The sequence below is a fragment of the Limulus polyphemus genome, unplaced genomic scaffold (assembly GCF_000517525.1).
Source record: "Limulus polyphemus unplaced genomic scaffold, Limulus_polyphemus-2.1.2 Scaffold86, whole genome shotgun sequence".
In the NCBI taxonomy this organism is placed as follows: Eukaryota; Metazoa; Arthropoda; class Merostomata; order Xiphosura; family Limulidae; genus Limulus; species Limulus polyphemus.
The window spans coordinates 163362-177696 of NW_013665696.1; the positions used below are offsets into that span (position 1 = coordinate 163362).

General features: G+C 32.3%; 1 protein-coding gene across 1 annotated transcript in view; it reads left to right on the forward strand.

Annotated features, from left to right (window-relative positions):
- Nucleotides 1–321: 321 nt before the first annotated feature.
- LOC106468136 (vitellogenin-6-like) overlaps nucleotides 322–14335 on the forward strand; it is a 46232-nt gene continuing 32218 nt past the window's right edge. Inside the window, exons 1-10 of the mRNA XM_022397211.1 lie at nucleotides 322–380; nucleotides 787–807; nucleotides 1756–1898; nucleotides 2489–2623; nucleotides 2910–3080; nucleotides 4811–4999; nucleotides 7011–7153; nucleotides 7412–7602; nucleotides 10944–11007; nucleotides 12741–12909. Coding sequence (XP_022252919.1) covers nucleotides 338–380; nucleotides 787–807; nucleotides 1756–1898; nucleotides 2489–2623; nucleotides 2910–3080; nucleotides 4811–4999; nucleotides 7011–7153; nucleotides 7412–7602; nucleotides 10944–11007; nucleotides 12741–12909 — 1269 coding nt within the window. The 5' untranslated portion in view covers nucleotides 322–337. The remainder of the gene's footprint in view (nucleotides 381–786; nucleotides 808–1755; nucleotides 1899–2488; nucleotides 2624–2909; nucleotides 3081–4810; nucleotides 5000–7010; nucleotides 7154–7411; nucleotides 7603–10943; nucleotides 11008–12740; nucleotides 12910–14335) is intronic.

A 14335-nucleotide genomic window follows, 5' to 3' on the forward strand; every position in this document is an offset into this window, starting at 1 on the left:
CAATATTTTGTCTGACGTGAAAGTTCAATATGACGTAATGTTACTTGTTCATTGTATACATTATTCAATTCTTTTAGCTTAAGCTCTGGCGCATTTAACTTGTCTAATATCACGAGCTTATAAAAATAATTCTAGAAGTCTGTTTATCTAGAAACACGTGAAAGGTTATCTTGAGGTCTCATGAAACTTTGGCATGAGAACAAACTCTTGTTTTTAATAGGCTAACTGGTGTCTGTGGAACGTTTTCATTGGGTTTTAGTGTTAATGACGTAAGAAGATGGCTGTGTTAAAACTATATAAAAACACCCCCACTTTGTAAATGCTGAACTGGTCTCTCATGATGCGGCTGTACTTTCTCCTCAGTGCTTTGGCTTTCATCGGTGAGTGATGAATCTAAAAATATTTTACAGGCTGGCTTGATATATATATATATATCGATAATATAACCGGTCAATATAACCAGTCAATACAAATATACCTCTTTATTATACTTCATGATAATAATTTTCTAAATTCTCAAATACTAAAACAACATGAAGACGATTTTGGAAGAGATTTTTACAATATTTGATAAGTGTTACTGAGTTATTATACAGAGGTATTTGTAAGAGCACATTTAAACAGAGAATGCCGGTGCTTAAACAGTTTTGCTTATTAATTGACACACTTCAATAAACGTTAATTTATGTTTTAAATCAAAAAGAATGCTTTACTAATACGTGTATTTTAAATGTTGAATTACAAACTCAGTCAGGTTTTAATATTTTGTTATTTTTCGCTCCACAGGAGGTTTCACCAGTGTTCGAGGTAAGTTTTCTTTTTCAATTGCGTTTAAACTGATTTAATTAGTGTAATTTTGGAGTATTTACCTGTTGCTGTGCTTACAGTTGAAATGGGAGCTTATTAAAGCCAATATTTTGTTGTTGTTTTTTCGAATTCATAAAAAAACAAAGAGATGACGACAGTAAAAGTAGCATTATGGAGCAAAATAGATTTTTTTAAACAACTCTAATAAAAATAATTTCTACGCTGAATAATTAGTGAACCAAGTATTCTATTCACTTTAAAGATGTGTTTCAATTATAAGCAACTATTTTATATATATTTGAATATATAATCAACAGTAAATATACTGTTTTTCTTTCCGGTAGAAATTGTTGTCATGCATAGTCATCCTATTTTTTTTTTAAATTTTAGTTCTTAAATATGAATAATTAAAAGTTGTTCCATAAAAGACGTATGTGTTTAAATACGACTCTGTTATCTAGCTATTACTATTTTCCATTGATGAGAGTGCTTAAAACAGCGTGGTTCATCTGGCAACAGTTAGGCCATACGTGACTCCACTAGTACTCATTATAAGTCACACAATAAAGTTCATGTTTAGGCATTAAAAATGCCCTCACAGATACATTTTAGTTGGAACGTCCTATTCCGGTAATAATAAATTCTGGTCCTCAATGTTTCCGTTCTCTACAACCCTGGTCCTCCAAAGGTAAAAGGTTGGACTTCCCTGATTTAAGTAATTGCTTGTTAAAAACTCATTTAGGTTAAGAAGAATGTGTCATTATGAAATACTCATCCAATGTCATCTCCTACTCGAACTTAAACACAATATTCCAAGATAAAATTGTTGTGAGTTTAATCTAAACATTTTATCTACAAGTTGACAGTTCAGAATAGGTTTAGCTCATGAGTAACTTGTACGACTAATCCGACAAAATCATAGTAAGGTGAAGAAACCATTTCTTGCAGGGTACGTTGAAGGCACGGAGTATCACTACCATTACTATGGCCGGATGACAAGTGGTTTTCCTGGGGCATCGCCCCAACACTCCGGACTGGTTTTCGATTCTGAAGTGGTTATTCAGTCATATTCAGATTACAGTGTCGTGAAGGTATAAACGTTTATTCAACCTTTTTTCATTTTTCAATAACAGCTGGAGAATTATTAATGATTTGGTCATTAGATTGTTAATAAGGTAATTATTTTTAAATTATCATTTTTTTTCTTGTGCTAAAAGAACATAGGAAGAAATGATAAATTGTTGAGATAAAATGAGAAATTGATAAATCATAAAATGATAAAACTCACTTAAGTTTTAAAACTAATTATTTTTCTTGATCAATAATTTATTTATTTTTTCTTGAATCATGTTCATAAACATACTTACAACATTATTAACTTATATTGGTAATAAAGAGCTTATATAAAGAATTGTGCAATTCTTCAACGATAAAAATTCAAAATTAATAATCGAATCTACCTAATTTGTATCAATATTCATCTAATAGTTTTTCGAATTACAATAATCAGTTGACTGTATACTTTAGTTAAATCGTCGCCATAAAAGTACATTTACCAGAAGGATTTTTTTCTTCACCAATCCAAATCTGCTCTCTAGTGTTACTTATTCTTGTTTCCGAAGTTTTTCTTTATAAATAATGTTAGGTTCATGGATTATGTCTCTCATTTTCTTTTCTTTAGTTTAACCACTTCAATGTTGATATAGTGAACAAACGTATGGAAGACTTTGAACATTCTCAATATCAGTTCCTGTCAGAAGAGGCATTGACAAAACCTATTACTAAACCCTTCAAAATCTACTTTCACAAGGGTCGTGTAAGTTACCATTCTTAAATGTTCCCTTTTTTTCATCATATAGTGGGTTATGTAAGATATGAGAATCTGTTTTCACCTGGTATTTATTGTTACTCTATTATCAGCATTTACAATGCATATTTTAGCTGCCTTCATTACACCTAATTTTAACGTTTTTTTAACTTGATCCTGATAAATACTATGTTCTAACTTAACACCTTATATGAAACATTTTACTTTACATTCTTTTTTATAAACAAAATGGAATAATGAATCGTATTAAACTTCCACGCGGGTTTATCTTTAGATCGTCAAGTTTGAAGTGAGCAGGGATGAGCCTGAATGGGCAGTCAACATTAAGAAGGGTTTCATGAGTATTTTTCACTTAGATTTTGAGCAAGATAATCCCATCAACATCCAGAATCCGAATCGATTCACCAAGCCAAATCCAGAAAGTCAGTACTACCGTGTAATGGAGGTGAGCAAAAAATAACCATTCGTGTTAATTACTATTGAAATACTTTTCTATATTAATACAACAGCACTAATCTGTCATTTAATCGCAAAAAAAACAACAGATAATAAACTACGTAATTCAATGTCAGAAGAAGAATAATGGTTGGAGACGGCTTGAATGGGTAATGAAGAAAAACTTTAATATAAGTTTAACATAACAGCAAATGTACAACGTTTTGTCATCATCATCTTCATTACCCATTCAAGCCGTCTCCAACCATTATTAGTCTCAAAGTGGGTTCCTTCATCGTCATCGAGTTAGAAGAAGAAATAAACTGAAAGTCTGAGAGTCAATAAGGATGGGAATAACATTCAGCATATTATCGAACAGGCCTAAAATTTGTGATAAAAATAATGAAAACTGCAGTCAATAAGGATGGGAATAACATTCAGCATATTATCGAACAGGCCTAAAATTTGTGATAAAAATAATGAAAACTGCAGTCAATAAGGATGGGAATAACATTCAGCATATTATCGAACAGGCCTAAAATTTGTGATAAAAATAATGAAAACTGCAATTTTGTTTTTTTACGTTTCTTTATAATTTATTCAGTTCGAATTTACAATCAGAAGCGTGTAAAAAAATATCTGATCTGTCCTTTGTCTGCTACAAGTCGCTACTCAACAGGCTTTGCCGACTTTCGGCATTTTAAACGTAAATTTTCATGTACTACCCTAATACTCTAATATACATTAATTGTAAATAGGCGATCAAATCAACACTATATAGCAATAATGAAATTAGTACAAATCCAAAACGTTCACAATGAGACTGTCCTTGTCATCATGTCCGCTATGAGGTAGTGATGATGATGATGATATATATATATATGAATGACGTTTCAGAGTATTTTTTATCTCTCATCGTACAATGCAACTGATGAATACTAATATTAACGAAAGGCTTCTTGGGCAGCGACTTGTAAGAGACAAAAGATAGATCTGAAATACTATTTCAACAACTCTCTGATTTTGAATCAGAAGGAGTCAAATGTTGAAGAATATGGAAAACTTCAACAACAACATTTGCAATTAATTTAATTTTGATCATGAACTTCAGACCTATTGGTTTTCAATGCTTCGCTGGCTTATGAAGTTTATATCGATTATGTCATAGAATAGTTTTTATTATTGTTGTTTTTAATAGGGTAACTAATGTTTAGGTTTTTCAATATTAAGATTGGCTGGATAAGTTGAAAATGTTTGACCTCTTACAATATAATTGTTGAACAATGAGAGAAATGGATATATTGTAGAATAGTGTTGGTTGGACAAGTTTGGTTTATCACAGAAGAACATTGTTCAAATGTAAGAATGATTGATATACTTCATGGCAAGACTGATATAACAGAGAAATGAATTTGCTAGTTTTTCCTACTGTAATTAATTACATTTTATAATATAAAATAGCATATTAGTTTTTCTAGCTTTTACTATATATGAAAATAAAAATACAAGTTGTTTGTTGATCACAAAAATGGTTTAAAAGCATCAATGTATATTTGACCTATTCCAGCTCAGTACACCAGATAACTCAAATGTATCTTGGTCCTTCAGTAGTGAAATCTTAATAAAAAACGTTGTTAGAAAATTTCAGAATGTTTTCATTCTTCACGTGTAAAAGTAAACATATTTAGACAATTAGTAGAATTAAACTTAGTAAAAGTTATTAAATGTTTCTTGTATTAGGATGGAATTGGTGGGAAATGTGAAACTATGTACAAAATAAGTTCCGAGCCTTACTACCTAACTCCTCATAATAACAATGTACTGAATGTCACCAAGTCCAGAAACTACGAACACTGCACTGACAGGCCTTATAGGTACTACATCAGTGTCAAAGGATACAAGTGTGTCAACTGTGAAAGCAAGAAAACAGTGCGTAAATGCTTTTTATTTATTTATTTTTCCCCTGAAAGACTTATATACAATGTTCCAAATATATTAACAACCCGAATTTTTCAAATCACTTCATAGTAAATGTCTTACAGATTTGTCCTTGTCTACTGTTGAAATTGTTCATTTTGAGATTTTTGCATTTTTGATGCATATTTTAAGTGCAAAATAAAAAATAACGTGTGTTCCTTTATCTCATCATAACTCGTGGAAATTACCATTGAAATATAAATTATCAAGTAAAATTTATAACCTGTGTGTCACTCTGTAAATATCAGACAGACAGATAGGTAGGTAGGTAGGTAGATACACATATGTATAACAAAAAGTGTGTTTTGTTGTATAAATATATAGGTTTAGATGCATTTCATACACACACACACATATATATATATATATATACTTGCTGGCTTATTTTATTAGGACTTAGACTTAAGAGAAACACGATGGAAACTTCAAGCATCTCACATGGCCACCAAAACCCGGATCTCAATCCAATTAAGCATCTGTGAGATGAACTTAAAAGATGAATTCGCTATCACGATCCCTTTTCTACTTTCCTCCATAAATTGCGTAAAATATATACGGCTGAATGGGGAAAAGATCTTCAGAATACCTCGTGGATTATATTGCACGTCATGTCATGACTGTCATTAAGGTAAAAGATAACCTAAACCCGTTAAAGTCATGGGGAGAGAAGATGGAACCATTATCGTCTTGGAAGTATCCATCCACATCATGGAACACGTGAAACATTGCTGAATGTATAATATCAGAAATAATGAAAAGGTAAGCTGAAGCATTCATTCTACTTTCTAAAGGACCTCGAGTGTGTCATGCCCCAAACCATGACTTCATCATCAAAGGCATGGACAGTGGAGATCATTCAAGAAGTATTGAATGTTTCGTGTGGTTTTCTCCAAACCAGCCCCCCCCCCAGTGGCACAGCGCTATGTCTGTGGACTTACAATGCTAGAATCCGAGTTTCGATACCCGTGGTGGGCAGAGTACAGATAGCCCATTGTTTAGCTTTGTGCTTAATTACAAATATACAATTCTCCAAATCCGTCTTCTCCTCTTTCTGTCACTACGAGTTTGTGATCACAATTCCCTCTCTCATCAAATATTTTATTCAACTTTTTCTGTTGCTGATTAATTAACTCTAATGACTAATGTCTTGGAGCAGCCTACCCATGAAACTGTCTTGGCCACTGTGGCTTTCCGCATAGTTGTTAGACTGACTGTAAATGTGCAATTAACTTTTTTTTTTTTTTTATATACGTGTGTTTTTAACATTTTTGAACCTTTTTTCATTATTTTGCCACGCCTTGCGGTTATTTCTACTGTAAAAATATGCAAGTACCAATGTCCTAGTGATTTATAATGTTGCGAGTACCACCTGACACATCAAGTTATTAACCTAATATGCATCTACAGCTCAAATTAGGCTAAAGTTTGAAAGGGTAAATAGGTCCTAATGATGTGACTAGCCAGTAAATATATATATATCATGAAAAAGAGTTAACAGGTGATATAAGGCAAATATATATATACACACACACATAAATATACGTTCCAATGGCTAAGAATATGTAAGGCTGAAATTATGAATCTCTTATATTTGTATGTAACGCGTGCCTTTAGACCATAACTTTTAATATTATCATAGGATATTTAATTATCAAATAAATTTTCATTTACGACTTTAATATCATACCAGTTTTTATGCTTTTCTCTTTTTCAATACAAAGATTTCAGAATATACCTGCTTGTTCATAAAACATTTTGTTTGAAACATATTTAAAGTCACTTCACAAAGTATTTTAAAACATCGGAAGTAACAACGAAATTAACAAAAACAAAGCATGATAGTTTTAAACATAAACTGATCAGATTTGCATTAAATTATATTGAATATTACGATATCAGTGTAAAATACATTTTTCAATATTTTGACTCAAGAATTTTTCTCAATCATATTTTGACGTTTCAGTATCCCATTCACTCAAATGCCATTTATCATTACAACATCCGAGGAGATCGTTACAACTACGTTATTGAGCACGTAGTTGGTGAAGGAGAAGTACTCTTTTCCCCTTCTTTGACGAACGGGCAAACTACTGAACTGTCTCTGAAGTAAGTAATATATATATATATATATCAAGTGTAATTATAATGATGACCTAATAATTTAAAGTGTTGCTTATTTTAACTCTAGCTTGTGTTAGCTAGATCAAATAAAAAATAAAAATATGCCGTTTTCTTTTAGTAAATATGTATTTTTTTCTGATCTTGACATAAATATTCAGAATTCTGGATAACAAGGAAAACTCAAAATTTCATTATTTACCAATACATATAATAACGTCCATCTTCTACAATTCTATCTAACAGCCGTACACTACATTTGAAGGAAGAAAAGAAGATTGAGAAGAAATTTCACATCATCAGCGATGTAGTATCTCATTACTCCCTTAGTTTCAGCTTTTCTCACAAAAACGTTATGAATAAAACAGCTGATCTGCGTCATGCACACTACCTGTTCGATATTTATGGCTTTAAGGCATCAGTGAAAGAGGTGAGTTAATTCCTACTGCATTAGAAATCAACTCGTAGCGTAAACAGAAATGTGTGTTACAGAGGGTTAGGTATGTTATATTAACACGATTTTGAATACGCCAATTGGCAGTTCGCTTGACAAAGAGTGCCAATATAAAGTTGCGGTTAAACGGCGTGTATCAGAACTATATTTTGTAATTATTTGTCCTTTAGTGTGATGTCATTGAAAATTGCCAGATTTTTGGAAGGGTATGTAACAGCCCTTTCCGACTCACGAAAAACATTCTTACACTCAGACCATAAAGATGTGTACAGATCGGATATTTTTTGTACTTAATGACATTGGAAAACAAAAAATATGGATCCATTTGGGGCACCAGAACCATCCCGAAATAGATCTGCAAAAAGTCGTATCCCAGCCATGATAAGCAAAGTGGTGTTGGACACGCCCCCTTTGTGAGGATATACAGAGGAAGTTTTATTACAACATGCCCATTCCTACCCTGATTCCTCACTTTTTGGTGCACCTATTCCTACACTTTCAACTTGTTTAAATATTTTTTCCATTTGTTCATGTACTTTTTTCATACAAGGTTACATGATCTCATGTATCATTCATTCATTTGTGTTGATATCCTGTATGTATATAATCAGTGTTGGTTGTGTGCTATAATATTATGATATGTGCAAATAATGGTATATATGTGTGTGTGGTGTGCATTCTTATCATTTACATGTGATGGCACACACTCTACAGTATACAATGTCATTTGGGTGATGTAGTGTAAGTTGTGGTTGTGTTCATATACTAGGGGTTGATAAATTAGTTAATTAATTTGATTAACTACTTCACGCTAGCTCTAGCACATGCTACCTGTACTATTGTTCTATTTGGTACACTTATAACTATGGTAAGTCTGTTTGTTACATAGCTAGAAACGTTCAACAATATCAGTAGGTCAATGAAATTGAGAAAGTTGTAGTTTTGTGAATTTTGTGTACAGTCTTGGCCAAAATGTTTACATATTTTGTAACAAATAAGATTATTATTATCAAAATGGAATATAAATAAACCTAACACTCTCAAATTGAGAAATACATATCATATTAAACATCTACATGTGTAATTTGTATAATGAGACAGGTTCTATGGACATCATAAACGATTTATTAGAACAACAAACAATTTTATCAGACACCTGTACAAAGATGTGTAATTCAGCATTTCACCTATCACAACAAAACCTTACCAAAACATATATAATGACAAAATATACCATTCAATTATTATAAATAACATCTGTAATTTTATATCAGTTCATATTAAGCATTCAGTACTCGGCTGGTCCTCCTCGAGCTCTAATAACCTCCGCAAAGCGGCGTGGCATGCTGTCGATGAGGTTATTGATGTAATCCACCATGATTTCATCCTAATTTGTCACTAGAAGGTGCTGCAACCCAGCTACAACAGCTGGTTTAGGGTCGCGGTTAGCAGTTTTCCGGCAAAGTTCTGGCCAACAATTCTCAATGGGATTACAATCTGGAGACTTTGCTGGCCATGGTAATCTTGTAACGTTCTCCTGGTCGAGATGATCCTGTACAATACGCACACTGTGGGCAATGGCATTGTCATTCTGGAACACAAAGTTATTTCCAAATCGTTCTCTAGCATATGGCAGAAATATATTTTGCATGTAGCGCTTACAGGATGCGCCATTCACGTTTCTCTGAAAAATATGAAGAGCAGTTTTTCCACCATAATGAATAGCTACCCAAGCATGTTCTGCACCACTTCCTGTATGTTCCCTGTGGAAAATACAGTCTTCACTCATCTGTTCTCCAGGCAAACGACAAACACAAACCCTATCATCAGCTTTAACAAGCTGGAAACAAGACTCATCTGAAAATATGACATGTCGCCAGTGTCCTAACTGTAAGTTGGCATGCTGTCTTGTCCAAGTAAGACGCTGACGGCGGTAAATTCTGGTTAATATCGGTTTACATATAGCTCTTATTGCAAAATAACCTTGTTTTGTCAGTCTATTCATTGTTCTCCTGGATACCCTGGAATGAATGTGTTCATGTCATTCCTGTCGTGAGATGTTGCAAGACTTCTTTCGACCTTGACGTGTTAACCTGATAAAAACACTGTTAATTCGGACAGTAGTTTTTCGTCATCTACCAGTAGACTTTCCTGGAACAATGTTTCCTGTAGTCCGATGACGTTTCATGATTCTAGATACAGTACACAAGGGGTACCCTACTGTTCTGGCAATGTCCGTTTGCTTCATACCATTTCTAGACATTCGAACAATTTGGCGCGTGACGAGGCATGACTCTACAATAAGTACAGAGAAATTGTCTGAATAAAGCGTTGATCTGTTTCGGAAAAGATGATACCAAAAGCCCATCCTTTTATACAAAACAGGTGTGTATGTGTGTTTTGACGAACAACTGCTCAAAACAATTTAAACATACCAGAATAACAACTCGTACATGTATGTCCAATCATACGCTACCTTCTCTGTTACTACTCGGGCATTTAGTCAATAACTACTCTATGCATATAGACAATAACATCAATATAGAACAGTATGCAAACATTTTGGCCAATACTGTATCTATCTGCTCAGCTAAATTCCTCAAGTGGTTTTATGATTTATAATTTTGTATGTGGTTTGTTTATCGTCCAAGGGTGTCTCTCAAATACTTTTGAATATTTATTACTTGGTTGTACTGCATGTATTGTATATCCGTCCCATTCTTACTATATGATGATGTAAGCTGTATTATACAACATTACCTTTTTGCTATTCAACTTATAAACTAACAATGATGTAAGCTGTATTATACAACATTACCTTTTGCTATTCAACTTATAAACTAACAATGATGTAAACTGTATTATACAACATTACCTTTTTTGCTATTCAACTTATAAACTAAGATAACCACCGTGTCCCTGCCCTTCAATGTAGGTTTTATAAACCTCGTCAATCTCGTCGTAGCCCAGTGTTGAGACGGCACGCACAAGCTCCAGGAACTTCCTTGCAACAGCAAGCTCAAAGAAAGCCTTGCTGTACGGTTCATTGTCATAGAATATGACCAGATCTTGCATGAGTTTACCAATCTAGTAGTAAAAATAGATGTAAGGGAAAGAAATATGATAATTTGGCTAATAACACAAAAACTAAACTGTTATGACGTAAGCAATACATAAGGTAATTAATGAATAATATTGTGAACTTATGCAAAAATATAATAAATCAATAAATATATATTGAAGTTAGATTAATGTGTTGAATATGATAGAAAGGTAATGGTATACAATACAGCTCACATCATTGTTAGTTTATACGTTGAACAGCAAAAAAGGTAATGTTGTATAATACAGCTTACATCATTGTTACGGAAGAGAAAATATCATACAGGTCAGTTTGCCCTTAGTATATCATGCAAAAACCTAGCACTGAAACTTCAGAGAGTAATTTCTTTACAACTTTAAAGGCTCATACCATATTCGGGCTCACTTTATTATCCACGCAAGTAAACTGTTTCTTTAAAGCTTTAATAGCTCACATTTTATTCGGACTTCTTTCATTTCCACGTAAAAACTAATTAAACTATTTCCTTTCAACTTCAATATTTCACAGCTTATTCAAGCTTTCTTCCTTTGCCAACGTATTATGTTTGTTTAAGAGCAAAACCACATTGGATATCACCAGTTTAATTAACACTTAATGGCACAAATCAGTTAGTGTTTACACTTATTTTCAAGCACTATAAATATGAAAGTCTATCACTAATTTAATGAACACTTTATGCCACAAATCAGTTAGTGCTTACACTTATTTTCAAGCACTATAAATATGAAAGTCTATCACCAGTTCAATTAACACTTAATGACACAAATCAGTTAGTGCTTACACTTATTTTCAAGCATTGTAAAATATGAAAGTCTGTCACTAGTTTAATGAACACTTGATGGCACAAGTCAGTTGGTGCTCAAGTATATTTTCAAGCACTATAAGTATGAAAGTTTATCACCAGTTTAATTAACACTTACTGACACAAAGCATCAAGCTTACCACATCTGCATTTGTTGAAATGCTGCAGTTAGGTAAAGAAGGTTCTAGATCAACAATCGTAAAAAAACTGCATAAATACATATTTACTTCTCCTTCTTTAGTGAAGTTTACACCGAATACAAGAAGTCAACGTGCTGCACTAAAACGTATTACCTCCCAGTATTTTAGATCTCTTACAGCCAATATTTTCAGCTCTTCTGGTTAAAGTTATTATAAAAATGAATTTTATTAGTTTACGTGCACCATAGTAATGCACTGACACATAAGAAACTTTGAAACTCTTATTTCTTTCCTTTTCGAAATATTTACTGTTCTAGACAACATACATATTTGAATATAAACTCGTGACACTACTCACAAAATTAATATGAAATACACGTCTTCTGGAATAAAATAACAGTACCAAACTTGATCAGCTAAGTCATGAATGTACTAGAATATGACCCTGTATTTCAATTTATTCATGCACTTTTACAATTATAATACACAGAAATATTAATTACAAAATGTGTATTACTTTTCATCGTAATAATTTTTATATTAATACAAACTTTTTATAGTACTCCTACAATCTTTAAATAGATATAGCGACACATATTTTAACGCCTCAAACTTCTTTTAGAATAAATACACAAAAACAGTTTGCTATTTAGGTGAAAGTCTCGTTCTTATTGGTCCAAAATTAATCAGAGTTAACGGAGATGTCAAAATTACACAGTAGAGCGTTAAATTTTAAATATAATTTAATTACCTAAATTACGAGCAAAAGATCAGTAGCACTTTGCTGACTTGTTTAGTTTCGGTGAAAGAAATTCCCCCAATTCTTCGAAAAAAGCCAAAATTAAACAATCAGCAAAGCGTTACTGAACTTTTATTAGCAACTTTGGTAAATGAATTTTATTTAACTAATGTGACCTTTATTAGCAAGCATTGCCTATTTGAAAAGCCACTAATCCCGTGGCTGACTAATTCTTGTTCCAATATTTGTTGTTCTGGTTGATAACACTGTTCAATTATTATAGAAACTTTGACTGTAATCGTTCATTTTTATTAATGAAAAGTCCTAACTTCTGCAGACAGTTATTTGTGGAAACACTTTCCATCGTCGGCACCAATCCAGCCTTCCTCTATGGAAAAACACTGATTGAAACCGGTAAATTACCAATAGATTTTTCTATGCTCTTCATCCTGAATCTTCCTTATCATGTGAAAGAACCATCTGAAACGCTACTGGATGAATTCTATGTACGTTTATTCTAATTTAATATGATGTTTGTCTAAGGACATAACACTATTATACTAGTCGTAAAACTTAAATCTTTTGTTTGTACTCAAAACTGCAATATTATTACAGTGTTTGAAAACTTTAATATGAAAAATACTGTTTCTTTTAACCTAAATATTTAAAATGATTACATTGTATATCTCGTTAATTGGAATATGTTTTTATCACAAGCTTTATCAGAAAATTATACATTACTGAGAGATATTCTTTGAATTTATAATATGAAACTACTATACCCTATCAAATTAACCGCAGTAAAAATACTATGGCCAAAGTAAAGCTGAAAACTTCATATATATATATATATGTATCATATTGTAAGTCCCATACATACATATACAGTCCGCCACTATGTGAAGCCAAGTTGTATTCTTCCAGGTTTACTGATGAGGTCTGGAATTCCCCAAAACGATATTACTCAATGACAAGTGGTAAATGGTATAATAAGTTGGGTTTCACATTTATTTTTTATTGTATCAAATATACAACCAAATATAGCTCCCCCCCCCGTTTTTCGTGTTTTTAATTCTTCTTCATTGTGTGCGTTGTTTATAGTAAATTACTGACAATAATGTTAACTATCCTTGTTTATTTGAAAACTTAGCTTTAAGTTAAGACTGTAAAAGTATATATGGTATCAAAAGGTGAAGAAAATGTACGCTTTTCCAGTGACTCAGTGACAAGCTAAAATTCAAGATTCGATTTCTGGTGTGGACAAAGTGCATAAAATCCATTGTTTAGCTTTGTTCTTAAACAAACAAACCAAACAATAAAATTTGTATTGAACTGATTCCGAACTCTAGGGTTGGGGTATATTTGATGTGTTGAAATATGATATGATAGAACCAATTTGAAGATCCAAATACTTGAATTCTGCAATATCCAAAGCTGGTGATTAAAGATAATCGAAGTCGAACTTATAAAAAATGACAGTTTAAAAATCAACTGTCTCTTCAGTTTTCTGTACTTTGACGATAACGATGTATATTTCATCATGTTGGGGTTGGATATAAAGTACTTTCAATATCGTATTGAGATTGAATATACAGCACTTTTAATATCGTGTTGGAGTTAAATATATAGTACTTTCAATACCGTGTTGGGGTTGAACATATAATACTTTAAATATCGTGTTGGGCGTTGAATATATATATATATATATATATAGTACTTTCAATATCGTGTTGGAGTTGAATATAAAGTACTTTCAATATCGTGTTGGGATTGAATGTACAGTACTTTTAATATCATGTTGGTGTTAAATATATAGTACTTTCAATATCGTGTTGGGGGTTGAATATATAATACTTTAAATATCGTGTTGGGGTTGAATATATAGTACTTTCAATATCGTGTTTGGAGTTGAATATATAATACTTTAAATAT